This window comes from Melitaea cinxia, chromosome 24 (genome assembly GCF_905220565.1).
Source record: "Melitaea cinxia chromosome 24, ilMelCinx1.1, whole genome shotgun sequence".
Taxonomy (NCBI): domain Eukaryota; kingdom Metazoa; phylum Arthropoda; class Insecta; order Lepidoptera; family Nymphalidae; genus Melitaea; species Melitaea cinxia.
Window position 1 is genome coordinate 5,752,892 of NC_059417.1, and position 23,691 is coordinate 5,776,582.

The 23,691-nt window shown below is 30.9% G+C and overlaps 1 protein-coding gene across 1 annotated transcript in view; it reads right to left on the reverse strand.

Moving 5' to 3' along the window:
* The window catches only part of LOC123665557, a 170,266-nt gene that overhangs the window by 94,989 nt on the left and 51,586 nt on the right, over positions 1 to 23,691 (reverse strand). The window contains exon 2 of the mRNA XM_045599845.1: positions 13,563 to 13,659. Coding sequence (XP_045455801.1) covers positions 13,563 to 13,652 — 90 coding nt within the window. The 5' untranslated portion in view covers positions 13,653 to 13,659. The remainder of the gene's footprint in view (positions 1 to 13,562; positions 13,660 to 23,691) is intronic.

A 23,691-nucleotide genomic window follows, 5' to 3' on the forward strand; every position in this document is an offset into this window, starting at 1 on the left:
GCCGTTGCAGTTTATTTTTTATATTTATTAACTTTTTATTTTTAATCATATATTTATTTCTGGTATACAAAAAAGATATATTTCATTCATTTACAAATTTAACATTAATTTAAAAAATGTTGTCCTTTTAATTTTGCTCATTTGATTTAAATAAAAAAATTAAAATAAAATAAATAATTATTAACTAGCAATACCCGCAAATAAATCGCGCTAAATAAGTTTAAATAATAAAAAATTACCGCCCGTCAATCATGTTGACGTTGTTTCAGAATTAAAATCGTCATGTATGGAGTTCTAATAATTAATCAATTTACAAAAACAAAAGCAATAATAAATTTTTCAATTATGGATGCCGGTAGAACAAGCAATAATCTATAAAATCATATATAATGTATGTGAAGTAATTGTGAGGTTTTTTTTTTCTAAAAAGGGAGGCAAACATTAACCTTAGTGTATTAATATATAAGGAAATTATAAAAATGATATCACCGCTTCACAGCATTTTAATTAAAATGAGTATACCTATGTTCCGAGAAAGATGACACTTGTTTATTGTTCAGTTAATTTTATTGTCAAAAAGTTGCTGTTTTTAATTTTTCACACTACTTTTGCGAGCTATATAGCCTATGTTGGTATTCTGGAAACATACGAAACACAAATGACTAGTATCTCTATGACATTTTGCCAAAATTTGGCACGAAAGATTCGAGAAAAATAAATTACTAGGAGCAATATTCGTACAAACGAAAAGGTAATAAAAATATGTTTTAATTTTTTTGTTTTTGTGTACTACACGTAATCGTAGCAAAAAAATATAAATATAATCCATAAATCCTTCTATTTCAATTAAATTTATTTTCAAATAAAAAAAAAATTATTCTCCCAATTTCAAATTATTTATTTATTGTCGTATATAATATATCGTCGTATATATAAATTTTTAACATTTTTTTCATGCACACATGATTTATTGCTGATATGTTGTCTGTAGTTGATTCATCATTGTCATCATGAGCTGGGTTCGGAGAATTTATTTTGGCTATTTCCTTCCTTGGTATAAACCAACCAATTATCTTTAATATTTTTATTTATTTTATTATACAGGATATGTCAATATGACAATGACATTTTAGCTACATGTTATTGACGAAATATAAAAACCGCAGATGTGGTTGTTCTAACATTTATGTGTTTTAGCTTTGCCCGCGACTTCATCCTCGTGGAATTTAACAAAAAAGTTACTATTCAGTTCGCAGAGTTATGAAATAAATAAATTTCTAGAATAACTTACATCTTATATCTGGCAGTAAAAGTCCCGTCAAAATCGGTCCAGTCATTTTAGAGATTCACCAGAACAAATAGACAGACAGACGAAAATTGTAAAAATGTTATTTTGGTATATGTAATATGTATACATCCATATGCATTTAGTAAAAAGCGGTTATTTTAATATTACAAACAGACACTCCAATTTTATTTTATTGTATAAATTTATGTATGCTGCAGTATGCAAGCCATAAAAAATGTATCAATATTTTCATCACTCATCATAACTTCAACCTATAGCAGTCCACTGTTGGACATAGGCCTCCATAAGTTCGCGCCAAATGACGTGAACTCGTGTGGGTTGCCCATAGTCACCACGCTGTGCAGGCGGGTTGGTGACCGCAGGCTGGCTTTGTCGCACCGAAGACGTTGCTGCCCGTCTTCGCCTGAATATTTCAAAGCCAGCAGTTGGATGATTAACCCACCATCGGTCGGCCTTTTAAATTCCAAGGTGGTAATGGAACTGTGTTATCGCTTAGTCGCCTCTTACGACACCCACGGGAAGAGAGGGTGTGGCTATTTTCTTTACTGCCGTAACCACACAGCATCAATAGTTTATCAACATTCTTTGTGTGTGGTTATCGTATTTTTACTGTATGCGATACTTTAAGCTATTGGTAAACTCTAAAATATATTTAGGTATTTCAATGGTCTTCAAAATTTTATTTGGATTGGTATCTCGACCGCACCAATTAATCTCATTCGTGTTTTTTCCATTCTACATAACATTCACGAAATCATCCATCCTTTTTATTGCAACCATTAATCCAAATGAAAGCTATTCCATTAGTCAAAACTATAACACGTTTAAAAAAATTGAATCACCAATGATGTTCTACCCTTACATGGATAAAAGACATATATAAAAAAAGGAAATACTGATAAATAGAATTGATATATAGTTTGAACTGTTCTTAATGGCTATAGACACTATAATCTAGATGACAAACGTGTTGTATAATTAAGAAATAAAATGCTTAAAGCTTTGTATAAATTAATGGTAGCAATTAATTTAGCAATTGATAAAGAACGTTTTTTTTTTACTTATATGTACATTAGATAGCTATACACTTTGAATTGTCAATGCTGACTATCAAAAAAATAATACAAAAGAAAAAAAAGTGATATAGTGTTCTCTAAAAAAATTTCACGTTTTATTTAAAGTTTAAACGAACCCCTCCAATGTCTGTTCAACAAATTAAAAGATTAAAATTGTCAGTGAGATATTTAAAACTTTTTGTTGCTTAGGCTTATAATTAATTAATAGAAATAGTTTAAAACATTCTAGTTTTATTTCCCTAAACAGAGGCTACATAAACTTCAAGAATTTCACAATAACAGACTCATTAGGAGCCTCCATTAAAAACACGTATAATTTAGTTTAATTTATTTAAATGTCATTAAAATGGTAATCATCAATTAATCATGATAGTGATATATCACAATAGGATCTTGATTACTGATACTATGAATAACGGTACTGATCGGTCAATACTCTGACCATGACTGAGCATAGACAATTTAAAAGTGACATCAAGCAGAAATATATATCACTGGCTATTGCCCCTTACTACATTCATAGAAAATATTTACATTATGCCATACGTTATGCTATCAATAGGTATAAATTTTCTCCGTTTAAGCAACATTATTGACCAACTTCAACAAAAGGAAAAGGTTCTCAATTCGACGGTATTCCTGTGTTTACTTTTTACTGAGTGTTCGGATTCTGGTGATTTCTTTATGTATTCGAAATATGTCTGTTTCTTTCTGACTGTCTCATTTAAATGTGATTGAGATGTGACGAGTAGTTTTAGAGTTAGCCCTAATAATATGCATTGTACTATTATAGGCGATGCATGTATATTTTTTAGTTTTTATTTAATTATTTATTTTATTTATTTATCTAATGTATAAAATTCTCGTGTCGCGTTGTTTGTAGTTAAACTCCTCCGAAACGGCTTGACCGATTCTCATGAAATTTTGTGTGCATATTGGGTAGGTCTGAGAATCGAACAACATCTATTTTTCATACCTCTAAGTTATAGGGGGGGGGGGAATAAGGGGATTAATAGCATATATGGCAAAACAAAGTTTGCGGGGTCAGCTAGAATATATATAATATTTTATTTCAACAGTAACAATATCATTAGACCTTTAATGGGTTTGACTTGAAGTCGTTTTTTTCTGTTTGAGAACAACCAATTATTTATTGATGCTCCGCTACTATTAGTAATTTGATTATGTTAATATTCCATTTCTCCGTTTTGTGTTAATTTAATTTTAAGCATTGAAAAAAAACATTATAGGTATTTAAAAAATAATAAAATTTTATAGACTAAACGTCGTTTCTTCAGACTTTAATCTTATCATTTATCGTTAAATTTTGCTCTAAATTATAAGTCACTGCCCTATACGGACTAGAGCAAATAAAATAGAAACCGGCCAAGTGCGAGTCGGACTCGCGCACAGAGGACTCCGTACAAAAAAATATTAAAAAATATTGTTATTATATGATATAGCTAAAAATTTATGCTTTTCGAAATTTTCCTTTATCTGTGCTATAAGACGTTGCTTCATATCAAATTTCAAGATTCTGAGTTCACGGGAAGTAGGTTTTGATTCCCTCGCAAGTGTCAAAAATTTGCAGCATAAACGGCTGTATATTTTGAATGCGTTGGCTTAGAAGTTCGATTTTTTTCACAGTTCTGAGGGACAGTAGATTTGAGTATTTGGTACAAAGTTTAGCTTGATACCTCCACGCGTTCCAGAGAAAAAGGATCTTGTCAGAAAGACGGATAACAAAGTGATCCATAATAAGGAACAAGAATAAGGGTTCCGTTTTTTCTTTTTGAGGTACGGAACCCTAAAAATAGGCCGCTATAGACAACAAATGGATATTATAGCTAACACACACTAGACTACTAAATGGACATTATAAATAGACATTAAATGTCAGAAACGTTTTGTAAAATGTCACATTGAATTATTTATTTAAATATTTTTATTTAATTCAGAATTTCCCATTTTATTAGGAAAACACGTGATATAATTACTACTAGACACTCAACTAGGTGATGTTTTTTCGTTTATATGAATCTAATCTTTATAATTATACTTACTGGTTTTCAAATTTAATGTATTTATTATTTTTATGTGACTTCAAAAAAAAAAAGAAGCAGGTTCCAAATTCAACTGTATTTTGAATGTATATATATTATTGACCCCATAACTTTTTATTTGATGATTCTTTTTTTTTAAATCAAAAGCTAGTGCTTGTCGTTGATTCATGATCATGTTTGACGAGTACTTTTTGAACTATGCCTAATAATGCGTATTTAATTGACAATTTTTCGAACACTTTCATTGTGAGTTACTTGTTTGCGAGCAAACACAATTATTAATAAAATGTTACGCAACCGTGAATAGAGGAACGGAAGAGAAATAGAAAAGTTATGTTTAACTGCATGATTCATTTTATATGCACTACCTACTAGAGATGATCGAACGAAATATTTTCCTACCCTCTTTTGAATATTCATCACTTTTAAAAGCACTAAATTTATGCTAAAAATATAGCAACAAAATTATAATGTTCACGTCAATAAAATTGGTCTACGGCTTTTTATCAAAAGATTTGGATAAATGACTCGAGTCTCAGTCTCCGCTAATAAAAAAAAAATATAATTATTAATTTAACACATATTTTTGTCATCATCATACATCATACAAATGTGTAATATAACATTTGTTTCGGTTTCATTCTAATTTTGCTTTATAACTACGTGAAATTGCCATCATTTCATTTTCATTTCAACCGGCGCGGAAATTATAAGCGAAATTCTTTTCATTCGTTTTGATATAATAAATAGTAATGTGGTTTCAATTATGTTTATTCTTTTATATTATATTTTACTGATGAACAATTTAACATTATAAATATATAATTAAATATATATATATTTATATAAATTTGACTATAAATAGAAAGGTGTGTGGTGGCCTAGAACCAGAAAAAAAAAGTTTTTTTTTAATGAAATATATTCTGATTCTAGGGCGCCACACACATCCGAAAAACACATCACATCCCTTTTAGACCAATGGAAATAGTATAACTAATTAATAAATAAAGAAGAATATGAAAAATCATGTAACAATTCATAAAAAAGGTTTCCGAAGACTTAAAAGTATTGGAACGAAAATTATTTACCCTTATATCAGAATGTAGAGCTTAAATTAAAACAAATTGATTTATATAATTACAGAAATATTTATACGTATATCATTAGTATGTAACTATATAATCTGTGCCTCCTTTGATGAGTGATATAACGTGAGTTATATATACCCTTTTTGTAATTTTAACATAGGCATTATCGAAAAAAAAAAAACTAATTTCTAATCTAATTCATCTTCTTCTGTCTGCTATAGTTACGGAAATAAATGTTTTGCAAAGTGATATAACTCTGTTGAAAAATTCGTGAATATATATATATATATTACGCTTCAGCCTGTAATATCCCACTACTGGGCATAGGCCTCTTTCCCCATGTAGGAGAAGGATCAGAGCTTAATCCACCACGCTGCTCCAATGCGGGTTGGCGGATATATTCCTTGCTATGAGTAACGATCGCTATCAGGTGTATATGATAACAACCGGGACCGACGGCTTAACGTGCTCTCCGAGGCACGGTGGGGAGACCCACAAGGACTGCACAAACACCCAGACCACGGCAAACACCTGTATGGCCAATACAAATGTTTGTCATGTGTGGGGATCGAACCCGCAACCGCCAGCGCAACAGGTACAGTCCATGGCTGTGACCGTTGCGCCAACGCGTATATATATATATATATATATATGTGTGTGTGTGTGTGTGTGTGTGTGTCAAGTTTTACCCCCTTTTCACATCACTGAAATCACTGGAATTATTCAACACAAATTTTTGTAATTTGTGATTTAAGTGCGATTTTATTGAATTTAACATTTAATTTTCAATGCATTTTTCGTTAACACTGAGTTATCTAGAGTTATATCCTTTTGAACCTAAAATTTTCGTGAATTGGTAAAAATCCAAGTAATTATGTGCCTGAGGTAGGGCACAGCAGGAATTTCCTGCTCAAAATATGGAGCAGCCCGACTGGGGTAGTACCTCGACCTTACAGAAGATCACAGCTAAATAATACTGTTTTCAAGCAGTATTGTGTTCCTGTTGGTGAGTAAGGTGACCAGAGCTCCTGGGGGGATCGGGGATTGGGTCGGCAACGCGCTTGCGATGCTTCTGGTGTTGCAGGTGTCTATAAGCTACGGTAATCGCTTACCATCAGGTGAGCCGTACGCTTGTTTGTTGACCTAGTGACATAAAAAAAAAAAAAAATAAAATAACAAAAAAAAAACTCTCAATGGTTATATGTCTAACTTTTTTTTGCGGAAAATTCCGTTAAGATCATCGAAAACAAGTAATAGGCGTAAAATGATACAACTGTACAAGTACCATTTATCACATAATTTAAGCACTTAATAATTGTGAAAAACAAAACTCAAGTATGTTTACACTTTTTTCGTAGACTATATAAATTTAACGTCTATATATCTATTTTACCATAATTTCTGTGTCTAAAATCAAAGTTTGCACACAGTTAATTATAAAAAATTTTAAGATTTTTTACTTTTTTTTTTAAAGACTTTCGCATTAGAAAAAAGTCAAAGACATCACATCTTTTACGTATTCTGATCTGATGATTTGCATGTAACCTAGTCAGCTCAAAATACAAGATAGAGTTATCATTCGAATACACCAAAATCGTATTATAATTTACGGTCATTCTTAAAAATTCGCACAAAAACTAATTTCATTGTAAACACTATAAAGTTCGGTAACCTTACAAAATGGCTTACTGATCACAACTTCCTGTCTCTATTGACATTGATATATTGAACACAATTGCTGTTTTTTTACTAAACGAAGCTCTGATTGTTTTGATTTATTTTATGGAAATAGCCAGTCGGAGTGCGGGCATTTGATGTTAAGTGAATGAAACTAGAAATCTGAATATGGGATATGTTTACAGGATTGTTGGTTACTCGATATCCCACGCACTCTGTTATGGTTTTGCTAGAATACCAATAGAAGAAGTAAGAGTGTTATATTTTGCCGGTATTTATATATATGGCTTTGAGGGAACTAAAGGATACGATAGGGGTTGTCGAAAACTCGGGTAAAGTATCAGCTCGGAATGGTAAAGCCGATTCTAATATATCTGGAAATTTTATGGCTACGAAATAAAGAATATGTGAAATATGATTACAGGAAAAAACTTTAAACGTGTACATAACCTTTATATAATGCGTAGGTAAAATTGCCGACAGAAGCTGGATGAGGGTTGCAGAAAACCGGGATGTTTGCGCCACCTTGAGGAGGGTTTTGTCAAGCAATAGACTGAGATAGGCTGATGTAAATGAGTAATGTAAAACAGATGATAAAATCCCAGTCTGTTTGAGAGCACCAACCTCAGTAAAATCGCGAGGAATACATAGGGTTAGGCGAGATGTACCGTTAGAATTACGAAGAATTTAAACTTTCAACCCGAAGCAATGTACTCACGAGGAAAATAAACTATTCGCACGTAACCGCTGTGTTGATTGGCATTCTGTTGCGTAACAATAGACAACGGACAATAGTTTTGATTACCACAGAGTACTGAGGCTAAGAGAATATTACGAGTGCCTTATCAGTTACACGCAAAACATAACACTCAAATGTAAAACAAAATCGCAGACGAAGACGTCTCTTAAACTACACCAAAAATAAATAATAATAGCAATTTAGCTTAAAACCAAAAAAAAATATTTAACGCTTTTTCGTTTTTATCACATACTAGCTTCTACGCACGACTTCGTCTGTGTAGAATTTTTAAAGGAAAACAATTCTGATATACATAATTTTTGCGAAACTTTAACAGTTTCACAGCGCACGCAGCGGAAGCTCTCAAAAGGAAAAAAAACGATTTTGAAACATTCTTAATTCTATTTTTTTTCTAATGGTCTCAGCGTAATGATATATAGCCTATACCCTTCCTCGATAAAGGGGATATCTAAAACTGTACTTTCCAAATCGGACCGGTAGCTCCTGAGATTAACACGTTCAAACAAACAAACAAACAAACAAACAACCTCTTCAGCTTTTTAATATTAGTATAGATATCAATTGTATAATAGTTTGTCAAGTATTTGTATTGTCAAAATTTAAGAGTTTACATCATAAAAAAAAAACGTTTTCTCGGCATTCGTTGCGTAATCCTAAAATACATTACAAAAAAAAGTATTCTTTGAAAAATAGTTAGGTATAACCATCTTTATAATTTCAGTTGCGATTATCAAGTTATTAAAAAAAAATGAGTGTGCTTTAGACCACCCGACTGAAGTAAAACTTACGAAACGTATCTATCTCTCTTTCTATCTTCACTAACTTATATCTTCCTCTCAACTTCCGTTCGCCTCACCCAATCACACTTTTCATCACGCATTCACCAGCTTCTTACCCAAGTCAAGCGTGCGGAAAGACGTTTTACTTCAAAAGTCTAGTAATTGCTATTCAATAAGATTTATTAGTAAATCAATATAAATGTTAATTAATAAAAATATAATCAAACCAGTTCTTTAGCTGTGATATGTATATAAATTACATATATAAATTAATTTATATTGTCGCCAAGTGAGGTTACCATTTAAATCAGCTTGGCAACCACGTAATTAACTTACATTTTTATCTATTCATAATCGAATTCATAACCTCCAATATGCCTATATCTTCGAACCACATATTAATGTTCATGAAGTATAAATTCTAAATTAAAATATACAAAAAATCGTATATATTAGTCTGTGGTCTATGGTATGACGAGAGGTGATCGAACTATTTTCACGGGTACAATACATATGCATAATATTTAATATTCATCGCATAGTCTGGGATTCCTTTTTACAAATGAACATTTGAGTCACGATTTGTTAAAAATAATTTTAGTGTATTGTAACATTTTATGTTTACCGTGAAAGCTATTTACGTCATAAATACCTAATATTTGATATTTATTATTATTTTTTTATTTTTGTTAAACAGACATAGTTTTAATGGCTGGAAAAAAAAAAAAAAAGAAAACCGTATATGCTAGAGGCCTAGGCTATGCCAAAATACAATTGCAAATAGTAAGCATAACAAGAAAAAAGTAGGAACAGATAATATCGATAGTGTCGGTTTAACTAGCTTCACTAGGCTGTCACAGGACTGACAATCTATCGTTAAAAATACAATCCCCCGTAAGATAAGCATAATGAATGTATGACCTTTGAAAGAAAACACTGGCTATTGAGAAATCGTAGATGTCGATTATTTAACATTAAAAAAAAATAGTGTCTCGTGATCACTTACCACGTTCACCAAGTAGCATTTATACAAATAAGGCGGTTTGATAGTGAATAAATTTGATAGTGAAAAAAGGCAACAAGTAAACCTAAAAATTTCAGTTAATAAATTAAAATCAAAATTACAACAGCGACTGTGACATTTTATGATTTCACATTAAAGAATATATTAAAGTAACAAAACACCATCAGCTACATAAAGTGTGTCAAACATTGTAACATATCATGGTGTAACGCTTCGAAATTAGACATTTAAGACATTAAATGAGTGAACAGTAATGGCCTCGATACATGTTGTGTAACCAAATGGAGTGTCTAAGAATCGAAACAAGACAACACTGTTGTTACACTAAGTGTTGTCTCCTAAGGACATTTAAATTACGCGTTTGTACATGCTTCCTTGTTTCTCTGTGGCTTGCGCTTAGCCGAAGTTTTGCTTAATGGAAAGAAGAGATGAGCTATATTTTGCGATTTGGTTCATGAGAAATACAACAACTTCATAACGGAAATTATTGAAAAACGCTACGCGAATGCCCCGATATTATTTATAAAAAATTAATATAAAAGCTCATCAGTTTTCAAGTAATACCTTGCAACATATACGAATATCAGATATAGCTAATCTATACTAATGACGTTATTTTTTTAAATACAGTGATAGGCTTGCGTTTGATCACTATTTCATCTAGTGATAATTGAAAATGCGGTCTAAGATGGAGCACGCTTACCTAGAAGTAACCTATTCACTCGCGACTTAAAATCCCCAGGTTAAAGGACGTTCTTAAAGATTAAAAAAACATGTAAAGGTAGACGTTTTACAAACTTCTCGGATCATCGAATTGCCAAACAATTGCCAGACAACAAAAAGTTTACTTAAAATAATACTTTAGGAAATTTATAGAAACTCGACAAATTTCCTTACGAGTAGTGCAATCATAGTAAAAGTGCAATTTTTGTTTAACATTAAACATTTAATTGAAATCTGTATACTCGTACTACAGAAAATTTCTGTTTTACCCGCGGCTTCGCTCGCATTGCAATATTGTCCGCGCAAGTAAAACTACATAAATCATCTAACGATCGACTATTTTAATTTGTGACCTGTTGTCATGTAGACAGGTTATGACGTTACACATTATGGAATTACCACCGAACAGTTGAACCCAACTGGTTTATTATGAAATCGGGCGTGTTGTTGCCAGGTGGTCTTACTTGCTCTGAATATAATCAGTGACAGTGGCTATGTTGTCGTATTTCGATTCATATTTTAAATACAATTCGAAATTTTTAAAAACAAACTATCTCATATAGCATAAGCTTTTGCCTTTTAACTGAGGTAGGGCACAGGAAGAAATATCCTGCTCAAAATCTGAAGCAGTCCGACTAAGGAAGTACCTCGACCTTACAGAAGGTCACAGCTAAATAATACTGATTCCAAACAGTGTTGTGTTCCTGTGCTGAGTAAGGTGCTCCAGACCAGAGCTCCTAGGGGGGATTTCCCCAAATAGTAGGGTCAGATCAACAGCGCGCTTAAAGTGCTTCTGGTGTTGCAGACGTCTATGAGTTACGGTAATCACCTGGTTGTATAAAAAAAAACATGCGAATGCTATGGTCTAGAATAGGATCATTTACTCAGAGTGAGACTGTGAGTTAAAATTTTATCATTCCTTTATATCTAATCTATCAACATTGAAAATAAGACGAGTAATAAATACGGCGTTGCTTTGTTTAATAATCTTTTATATAAGTAAAAATTAATGTTGCTAAGCGACTCGACCAATTCGGCTAATTTTTTTTTTTTTGTATGCTCCTTACCGGAAAATTATAAATAAACTAATATATCAACTTTAATCCAATGAACTTAATTAAAGTATCAAACAAACTTGTGTGACTCACAAAAAACTATGTCCACACAATTAGGATAAGAGTTGTTGTGTAAGAATTTCATTTGCTTATCAAATGGCAATGGTAAGAAGCTCCAGTTTAGCAAATGTACTTATTTTCAATATATTCAAATATTTGTTCTGTAAAGCACGTGATTACTTCTTAGTTCTAAGCTAAATAAACAATATTTTCAATATTTAAGGTTATCTGTTTGAGAAAAATTATGTCGTATTAAACTCTTCAGTAAATTATCTTCATTCTTCTTATATAATTATGTTTTGATAATCTAATAAATAAAATATAAATATATAGAACATCTCGTTTTTATCAACTCGCTTAATTAAATTAGACAGAAATCTGGAGCTTAAGAAATTATACGCATCGTAGCACTTTGATTTGTTTAAATTCTTTAGTTTACAGATTACATACAACAATTGAGTGAAATAGTCAAGCGTCAAAAGATATAAAATGACATACAGCTAGTTTAATCTAGGGTAGTAGTTGACTGTCAAGTAATATAATGACATTAATATTTTCAAACAAAAATCATTAGTACGTTAGGCGATTGACAATTAAATGATATTTAGCTTCTTGAATTATCTGTGGCTTTTTAGAATTGTCAATTACATACTTGAACAAAAAATAATTATTTGAAAATAGAATATTGAACGCGAATACGGGCTAGTCAAGAAACTAACCCTTGTCACAACAAGGGCGAACTACTTGACAATTGGCAAATTTTGTCAAAAGATCTGGATTATTCTTTCGGTAGTCTCTTCCACGTAGGTATAGATTTAAAATTCAATAAAGAAACGTCTTAATATTTCTATAATTATTTACCCTATTATTACCCTAAGATCCCAGTATTATTTAACCTAACATCCTACATAGCTAATATGATGTAATGAAAGAGGTGTCTCAGGCCCAGTTTCTATTTTCAGAAAACGCTTCGCTTTGCTCACGAATAGTTAAATTTCAAACACGTCTTGCTTGAAATTGACGAAATTACTAATGCTGTGTATTTTGGCACAGTCTACAAGGTTTCAATTGATTAAACTGCAATTCTGCAAAACTTATTTTTTAAGTGTTACAATTTGTTTGAAAGTCCAAACCAGTGACGTATAATAAATCAAATTATTCTAAACTAAATCACTTTTAAATGTACTCATATTAGTAAATTATTCTAATTTGACTTAGTTTAAATTTATAGTCTTTAGTCACGTTTTGCTTCAAAATTACTCGCCACTCGGCTAAATTACTAGTTTAAAACGAACAAGCCATTAGCAACTCAATTTTCCACGTAATCTTTTGACATTTCAACATAATTTGACTCATCTATAAAATAGATCATTAATGTCATATTTGTCTATGGTCTCAGGTGTGCTCGTCGCTCTAATTAAAGCATCATTAATGACTGACATATCATCAAAATGAAGCCTCAAACTTGATTTACATAATTCATTATATCTCATGAAGAACGTTAACCTTAATGTTATTATACCTATAAGTGAGAATAAAATAGCTAAATTATGTGATTAAATCTAGGCAGAGTATAGTATGTACTTTAGACGATAATTTCACAATATAAAAACCTGCTTTGTTTCGTCTAAAACTGTTGTGAGGATAAAATTTCAGACTGACTAACTGTCATCCGAAATTTAGGTTTTTTTTTCTTTAGTTTTGTTTATTAATAAAATAATAGCAGATCAGACATCGCAATGCTTCTTAATTCTACGTAATATGATATACGTAAGCGTATCTATTAGTGCTTTCTTGGCAAAGGTAAAAGCTATTAATACAATTTAAAAAAAAATATTAATCTAATCAGTCAATCAAATAAAAATCTAAATTATTTGTCCAATTAAAATAATATCTAATATTATTTCTATTAATTATATACTAGATACAAACAAATAATTCGCCTTACCTTAGTGTTGAGCGAGTGAGTTGAGAAGAATGAACACAGAAGAACTATTGCAGACAGCCAGTGAGCCGACACTTGTCGTGCCGCGTCCATTATGAAACTGAAAACAAAAAAAAGTTAATACATCTTCATAAGCTTATTTTCAAATGTATTATTTTTTGTTGCACTTAAAAAGTTATATAAATAAATGCTACAATAGGAATTGGTGAGATGCTATCTATCTTACAAATATACAAAGAGGTCGAAAGGATTGAGTGAGTGGTTTCTCAAAAGGATTTGAGAGACTGAAAAAAAAGAAATACATAAAAACTGATTGAAAACTTTTTGTGAAATCGTTAATAAAGAACATTTTAAAAAAAGAACTTATAGAAATACACCAAGTTAAAACAGAGTACAGATGCCATATTAAATATTTACTAGGACTGTGCAACAGTTCATAAAATAGTATAATCGGATACATAATACTAATTTTCAATAATATTTGTATTTAATTTACGGTTGTCTAACGCCAGTCAACTATAAATAAACAAACGTTTCACACTCAACGCCCCCTACTAGGATTTACTGTTGTGTCAGGGTCCACACATAACAAACGCCCAGACCACGACCAACATCTGTATGAATAACACAAATATTTGCCTTGTTCGAGGACTATATACTGCCATCCATCATCAGCAAGACAACGCATCAGTAGTATCCTCAAAATGTATATAATTTAACCTTATCGGAGCACAAATCAAAGCTTTATTGGTTAAGACATATCAAATTGAATTGACAAATAACAAAAATGGCATCATACACGCGATCCTCGCCGTAGGCCACGATGAACGGGTGGTCCGTCGACTTGAAAAAATATTTTATATTTCGCAAACCGAGTCCTATACAGTATACGAGTCAGTTTAGGGTTATCGATATAGTTTATTTTGAATAAATAGCCAATTCCCCTTTTCTTGTATGGAGAAAAAGTCTTATGAAAGGCTGATATATAATTTCAAATTGAAATTGGGTTGAATATTTTATTACTTATAAAAATTTCACAGCCAAACTTTTGAATCGATTTCAATCAAAATGTTAGGCAATAATTGGAACTTAAAGGAAAGAAAGTCTTTTCAAAACTATCATCCCCTATGGGTGGTGCAAGAAGTTAACCAGTGGAAAAATATCAAACAAAAGTTTCAACATTGTTGACCAAATATAACAATAATAACTTTATATATAATAAATGTATAGTATAACACGGTATATATTTTTCCTAACAATAAAAAAATCTTTACTAATAATCACCATTACATTCAATTAAACAAAAGTGCACATTAAAGAAATACTAAAACTGACTAATTTATCTAATTAATCGTGGTAACCCTGAAATAAAAAAATTAAAAAAGAAGCATAGATTAATAACGTCCGATCCGGACAAAAACAAATAAAACATCGTGAGGTCGATGAACGTTGCACAAAAGGACACTGTCTTTTCTCAGAAGTTGGGCTCAAATATTAATAAAAAAAAAATTAGTTAATACTTGTTTACGTACAGAAACGTAAAAACGTAAAAAAATATTTGCGATAACTTTAACGGACTAATTATTAGTATTATGTCTTTCTAGCAACGTATCCAAATACCGCTACCATTGCTACGTAGATTAAATCTATCTTTTAAAGGTATCTTTATCTTACACTTTTTGTACTGAAACTCATAACATACGTATCTCGAGATTGCCAAGTTCAAATCATCAAACAAAAATCCTTTTAAATCTCATATGAAAGTGAAACACCGTTACTTAGATTTTCTTCATTTCAATGTCACACTACACCTAATTGTTTTTTGTTTCTTTTTATTTTAGTCACTCAATATTTAAAAGAAGATCAAATCATTTGTCAGTTTAAAATTATTAATGTGATCTCGATGTTTCGATATCTTTGCTCATATTTTCGATTACGAGATAAATATCGATAAATATCTCTCAAAGTAACAAAGACGAATGATTTAAATCGTTTATTCTTTACTCAAAACGTGCACATGAACACAAATCATACGAAACTTCAGTATTATGTGAAGGCGTACATTCTCAGAAAGTCTGCAGTAAACATCGGTGTTGCAAGATGAAATTTTATGTGTATACATGCATTGGATTTTGCAAATTGTTTTTCGTGCCTTTAAGTTATATTATTTACTAGCTGTGCCCGCGACTTCATCCGCGTGGAATTAAAAAAAATATTCTTCAGTTCGTAAGTAAATAACAAAATAAATAAATTTCTAAAATAAATGTAGCCTAAGTTACTCCTTATTACATCAGCTATCTGCCAGTTAAAGTCCCGTCAAAATCAGTCCAGCCGTTTCAGAGATTAGCTGGAACAAACAGACAAACAGACAGACAGACAAAAACTGTAAAAAAAATTATTTTGATATATGTAAACATGCATATGCACTAAATAAAAAGCGGTTATTTTAAAATTACAAACAGACACTCCAATTTTATTTATTTGTATAGATTTGTATAGATTTCACTTTGCTGTTAGTGGAACTTACAATAACCATGCATGGGGTTGAGAATTTGACTCCTAACCAGAGTTAAATGCAATAAGTGGCCTGTCTTAGGAGCAGGCGGCCGTGTGTGTATGCTAAGAGTTGCACAATAAATATTTCCTCCATCTTATTATTTCACTCATTATTATTAGAAGAGTTTAAAAAGCGAAGAGCGAAGTGTAAAATCAAGGAAAAGTATCTGTTTACTTTTATTATAAACCTTATTTATCACGGAAGGTAACTGAACTCGATGACTTTAATATTTAACTGTACTAAATATATTATATTCGCAGGTATTAAAGACCTGAACGCTTAAACATGATTACCATTTACTTAGTAAAATGTTTCAAATAATTTCAATATGGTCCTCAGTTTAAAATAATAAAAAAAAATTGTAATAATATGAGTTTATACGAGTAATACTAGATGTTCCGTGCTTTTTACTCTCATGAGGAATATTCAGCTCAGTCATAAAGAAATTTTTGCTTGCCAGCAGCTTTTCTCAGTCGCTGGAAAGAAAAAAGTTTTTTTATTTATTTTCAAATAAGATATGCAAATAAAATATTTTAACTATATTTTTAGCAGTTCCAACGTCAGAATGATGTTTAGCAAAGAACACGGAAGCCTAAAACATTAAGGTACAATAAACTAATATATTATCGTCAGATTTGCAATGATAAGTAGGAATGACAGCTTAATGAATCCTGCAAAGGCTTGGAAATCAATACAAAGGTCATTTCGCCTTCGGTCATCACACCATTGACCGAACATGCATGAATTATGTTGTATGACATGATAGATTTTTGTATACATTTTTTTCTTTTTTTTATATGTGTATAGTTTAATGAACTGTTTTTTTCTTATTATTGTATAAATAAATTTTCTACGTTTTACATTTATTTATTTATTTATTAATACCTTATTGCACAATACATTAAAGAATTGTACAAAAGGCGGGCTTAATGCTAAAAGCAAGCTATCATTAATGTTTTGCAGAGATGCGCAGTAAACAATTACCACTCTTGCATAAGCAGATGGATTAAGTTTATTTACAAATTGAGACTATTTTATTAACCGACTTCAAAAAAAGAAGGAGGTTACTCAATTCGACCGTATATATATATATTTTTTTTTATGTATGTTCGGAGATAACTTCTTCGTTTATGAACCGATTTTGATAATTCTTTTTTTGTTGGAAAGTAGATATTCATAGTTTGGTACCATGATAAGGAAACCAGGATCTGATGATGGGATCCCAGAGAAATCGAGGGAAACTTTAAAAAATCGCAAGGGTGACTAGTAAATTTAATCATGTTTTCATTAAGTACGATAAAGTACTACTATTTAATAAAGTTCTGGAGTCGATCTGATGATGGAGAAGAAAGATAGTCGAGGGAACTCTTCAACAATTTATATCAATTACCTGCTTTTTGATCTTAATTCGTTTCTATTGATAAGAACATTGCACCTGTATGAGTTATAAGTGCCATTACAGTCTGATGATGGAGACAAAAGATAGTCGAGGGAAATCTTTAACGATTTATAGCAATTACCAGCTGTTTGAACTTAATTCATTTCTATTGATGAGAACTTTGCATTTGTGTGAGTTATAAGTGCCATTTCAGTCTGATGATGGAGACGAAAAATAGTCGAGGGAACTCTTCAACGACTTATAGAAATTACCTGCTGTTTGAACTTAATTCGTTTCTATTGATGAGAACTTTGCACCCATATGAGTTACAAGTGCCATTACAGTCTGATGATGGAGACGAAAGATAGTCGAGGGAACTTTTCAACGATTTATACCAATTACCTGCTGTGTGATCATCTGTGTCGCAGGACCAGGTTTGATGATGGAGCCCATAAACACTCGAGGGAATTTCTCAACAATTCACAGCAGTTATACCTTTTGCTGTTTGACGACCGCTTTGATATAATGGTGCATGTGCCGTGTCGGCGGCGCCTAAACACTGACGGTCGCGGGTTCTATTCCAGCTCGGAGTGGATATTTATGTTTATATAAACATTTATTTTTGGTCTAGTTGTTAATCCTTGTGGTTCTCCCAACCTAGCCTCGGAGAACACGCTAGGCTCTCAGTCCCGGTTGTTATTACGTACACCTGATAGCGAACTTTACTCATAGTATATCGACGCGTTAGCGCAGCGGTCACAGTACCGGCTGTTGCGCTGGCGTTAGTGGGTTCAATCCCCACGCAAGAGAGACATTTGTATTGGCCATATAGATGTTTGTCATGATCTGGGTGTTTGTGCTTGTGTATTGTGTATGTTTCCGAAACCCCGACATAAGAGAAAAAGCATCCTTATTAGGTCTACCCATCACTAAAAATTGTAAAATAAAATAATTTTTAACAAAAAAAAAACCGACTTCAAAAAGGAAACTAAAAAGTGAAAAATAAATTTACTTAGTACAAAGTAATTCGTATTTTGATTTAGTTAATCAGAAATGATTAAATAAATATTTTATAATTTTGAAGTTGGTGCCAAGTAAATACTACAACAGCCTAGCTACAATAACAAAGACAAACAACACACACACAACAAACAAGTACAAAAAATATTATTAGATATGTCAAAACAATAACAGAATAATAACAGTATTCAACCTAATAGTCAATGAAACAAATTATGAAAGAAAACTGAATACAACTTATCAGTAGATACTAGAGTAATTATTGTTTTACTTGGCACCGACTTCAAAATTATAAAATATTTATTTAGTCATTTCTGATTAACTAAATCAAAATACGAATTACTTTGTACTAAGTAAATTTATTTTTCACTTTTTAGTTTCCTTTTTGAAGTCGGTTTTTTTTTTTGTTAAAATTTTTTTTATTGAGTTTTAGATTTCTTTACTATACTCACTCGTGCGTTTATTCATATAGTTACCAAATCTTGTGGTTCCTTTTCTATTAAAGGTAAGTTTGAAACAGTCTGAATTTGTGTTTATACTTTATTTGATTCGACTTCAAAAATATCTTAAATAATCATTTGATATCAATTTTTCCACCAACTGTACGTGGAATATTCCGATTGTGACCGACGTACATCATTTTACCGTAACGACATCGTTTTGTGTCACTTAAATTAATTTACATTCGCGAAACATTCGTTACGCTTTAAAGACGAATATACAAATTATATTTTAGCACGAAAGTGTTTATTTGATAAAGTTTTCCTGGTACGATTCTTTTAATTTTTTAAAATAAATGATATGGGTTTTTTGCGTTCGCTTAGTTTTGATACGACCAACAGTTGGAGTATTTTTTATCGCTAGAGATTATTATAATGTACACTATTTTCAATAGTTAAAGATGATCACATATAAAAATAACTTAAAAGTTTTTGACTACTTTCAAATTTCACGGACAAATATTTACAGCCATTTTCAATATTTTCTTTAGCGTCCGTAAATATCGGAACTGACAAGCAAAAACATCAATTCTATCAGTTTTTAGATTATTTTCTTTTATTAGAAATGTTATATTTATACACCTGTAATACGTTGAACTACTGAGTCAAATTACGTTATTATAGCAACAGACGGTTACACAAAAGTACAGAAATACGGCAAAGTACAGCAGAAATATTCTGCTCAAAATTTGGAGCAGCTCAATAGGGGGTAGTTCGACCTTATTGAAAATTACATCTATATAATTATGCTTTCACGCAGTGTTGTGTTCCTGTCTAACTCACCATGCGACCAGAGTTCCTGTGGGGAGGGGGAGATTAGGGGTAGGGTTAAGCTACGATAATCGCTTACTATCAGGTGAGCCTTACTCAAACTCTAACTCTTTGCCGACCTAATTGTACAAAGGACAATCATAAAAAATAAAAATTAATAATTCATTTTTACACGTAACACAAAGTTTATTATAATAAATACCGTTCACATCCACGATTGCCGCGTAAATATATTAACTTAATAATAATAAAATTGATTGTGCAAATAAAAAGTTACATAATTTATACCGGCTGTTATCCTGATAATTGGACGCGCTTGATTTACGACTTGAGAAGCTACATTGCGCATTAATATAGGCACCAGACGAACGATTACAGTATATATATAAAACATATATATATAATGATATAAATATATATAATGATATAAATATATATAATATAAAACGTATATCTTCTTATATATAAAATTCTCGTGTCACAATGTTCGTTACAATACTCCTTCGAAACGGCCGGACCGATTTTTATGAAAATGTGTGTGCATATGGGGTAGGTCTGAGAATCGGCCAACATCTATTTTTCACACCTCTAATTTATAAAGGATTAAGGGAGTTAATAACAATATATGGCAAACAACGTTTGCGGGGTCAGCTAGTACAAAATAAAACTTTTTCGTTTATTTATTTGTTATTGTTTGTCAATAAAGGGTACGGGCTATATAACATTACGCTATGAATCATGGAGCCTGGACCGATATTTATTTACATCTAGGTACGTAAAATTTGGCAATAAAATTAAGACAAGAGAGCTAGCTGCATTATTATTAGATAGAAGGGGTTCACACCCCAAGGATTTTAATAGGACTACGAAATTATGAATATTTAAAATATGAAATTTACAAACAATAACGGGTAATGATCCTGATGAATGAATGATTGAGTCAGATATTACAACAATGCGTAAACATTGCATTCTTGTAATGTGAACTGTAATTGACCTTATCACCAAGACTTCCAACTTTTAGTCACCCTTGGTAGACCAAGAAACTAATAAAATACTACTTATTTATCATACTTATCACTTTAATTGACAGCTGCCATAAAAATGTCCGCGGTAATTTGATACTAGAGCGTTTGTTCTTATTAGTCCAAACAGAATTGAAAATTTTACATCCCTTATACTTAATTTAGCGCTAATTAAAAAACAACAACGTACTTACACTAAGCAAATTTAAGAATAAGTGTAAAAAATAATGTTCGGGAAATTTTATACCACATCGAATTTCCAAATTATCTTCAATCCGAAATCCGCTTAAATCAATATGTGTTACGAGACTCTATCAATTTATCGCGCGTCCTCTTACTTGTATTCCGCCAGCGCTATCAAACTTATTTCCTTATTTAATGGTCAGAAGAAAATTTATGTTCAATTAACTCTAAGAACATCAATTACAATAAAACGTAGTATCGATCAAAGGATGAAAACGTCTTAAAACAATTTTGCGTTAATTCTCGGTAAATTAATCTCTCGGCACATTATGATTATGTTTATCTTTATTTTAAACAGTCAAACGTTTCAAGTTGAAATGATCGTGTTTTATTTAAGTTTTCCAATTTTTTGTAAATTTTTCTATACGTTAGAATATTGTACAAAGTTTGCAAAGACTTTAAAAAAATTATACGAATTGATTAAGCCGTTTTCGAATTTAAGTGCTTAACAATACATTTAAGAATTTTTATCTTTATACATATATAATAGATAACGAAATAGATCACTTTATTTGTTTTATTGGTAGTTTGATTGCGCTTATCAGACGATCTAAAGGACCGATTTGAAAAAATAATCGACACAATTGAGCAAATATTGAATAAATTATGTATCTAAATCAATTATTAAGCCGCGATTGATAACTTCTATAAAATAAAAAAATCTTAATTAACAGATTTTTATATCCTTGAAAAAATTATAAAGGTCAAAAAAAGTTCATAATACTTATTATTATCGTTTGACATTTAATAAATGATTGCTTTTTAAGTTATAATTAAAATCCTAGACTATAAAGGTTTCCGTAAGATAGCATTTGACAATTATAAAATTAATATTCATAATTATAAAGTAGGTATAGTATACTTAATATGTAAATATTTTTTATAGTTTTCTTGGGAATTTTTATATGTATATTAATTATCGAAATTAAATACTTTTTGAATCCAATATTTTAATAAAAATGAATTTGCTTTCATTTTAAATATTTTGTTTCAATATAAATTTATAAACCCTATTAATAATTAAATTCAGAATAAGTTTTCATTGACTTTTGATTTTAGAACAATTGACAAATAATATCGATGACTGATGAATTATGTACCTAATTACATGCAATCTAATGAAAAGATATCGCAAACTTATTCAGTTAATTAAAAAAACTCTTATATGGTAAGCGCTGACATAAACATACTGATAACAGAAATCACTAAAAAGACTTAGAGTGATATTTTATCTATATGTACCTTAAGTCTATTTTACTTGATAGGACATAAATAAATAAATAAAACACAATTACATTAATTTTAAAATAAATCGAACTGTTTAAAGATGAGAAAATTCTAATGATAACGCTGTATGCCTTGAAAATATCGATAAAATAACACCTTGAATGACTCACATACAAGTAAAGCCAGTACATTTGTATGTGATCGCGGATGCAAATCTCCTGACGCGTCCCGGAAGGGTCGACAGGAAGCGTCAACATAAATAATAGCTTTATATTAATTAGCCGAATCACCTTGACTTGGGAATTGAGATGTTCCTTTGATTTATCGTCGTTGTAAAGTAGTGGAATTGTTTTGACTTGTTGCATTATACAAATGTATATACATGTATGAACATGTAAACATAAATCTTATATTTTATGTAAATTTTGTTTATAATTAAAATTGTAATGTTTGTGAAGTTTACATATGTATTTTTTATAATCGTAGTCGCTTATATGGTATGAATATTAATCATTTGTTTAGTGTTGGTCATGCACAAAATAAATGTTTTGTTTTGACAAATATTTGTTTTGTATACTTCAGTTTAGCTTTTACTACTTTATACGTATGAGATTCAAGGTCCACGCAAAATGTTAATAACACGGATATCTACATAAATACAAATTTATCTCCGAAATATATGTGCTTCCGAAATACTCCACCAACTTAGATAATTCTTTTGGGTATATTCGTTATTGTCAGGATAAGGCTTAGACAAAAAAAAATCAATGTATTCATAAAAAAATGTGGTGGTACGAAATTCACAGGGCCAGCTAGTTTTTAATAATCATTACTAGCCGAAATTAAGATCACAGTTGTATCAAACCTTTAATATTATTAAATATTAAGTATAGCATTTATAGTTCCGGTAAATTTGAGATAATTTATAGAAGCAGTGATAAATATAATTATATTACAACGGCCCTGAAAGAGCCGGTTTACGTGTTACTCACTTACCAGATTTGCTACTGTCTAGTGACAGCCATAGGGTCAAGTTATGAGGTTGTAGACGAGCGTGCAGAACTTAAGCAAGCCTAGACATTGAAATATGCAATTACTGCAACCTTTTATCATAAAGTAGATGATTTAATTTCATTTTTTACATTTTTACGTAACCAGAGTTCATTATCATCTCAATGATTTAATCCATATTTATAAGACACCTTGTCGGCGAGCTCAAAAGAACAGTTTGACTTTTTTATTATCACAGAATGAATATTTGTATATATATTTTTTATATCAGTAGTGAATTCGAAAGTGTTAAAAAAATTTTGGATATAAAAATGTCATTAAAATATTAAGTGCACCTAGAAAAAATACTTATTATATACCTACTAGTTTACCCCGCAAACGTTGTTTTGCCATATATTTT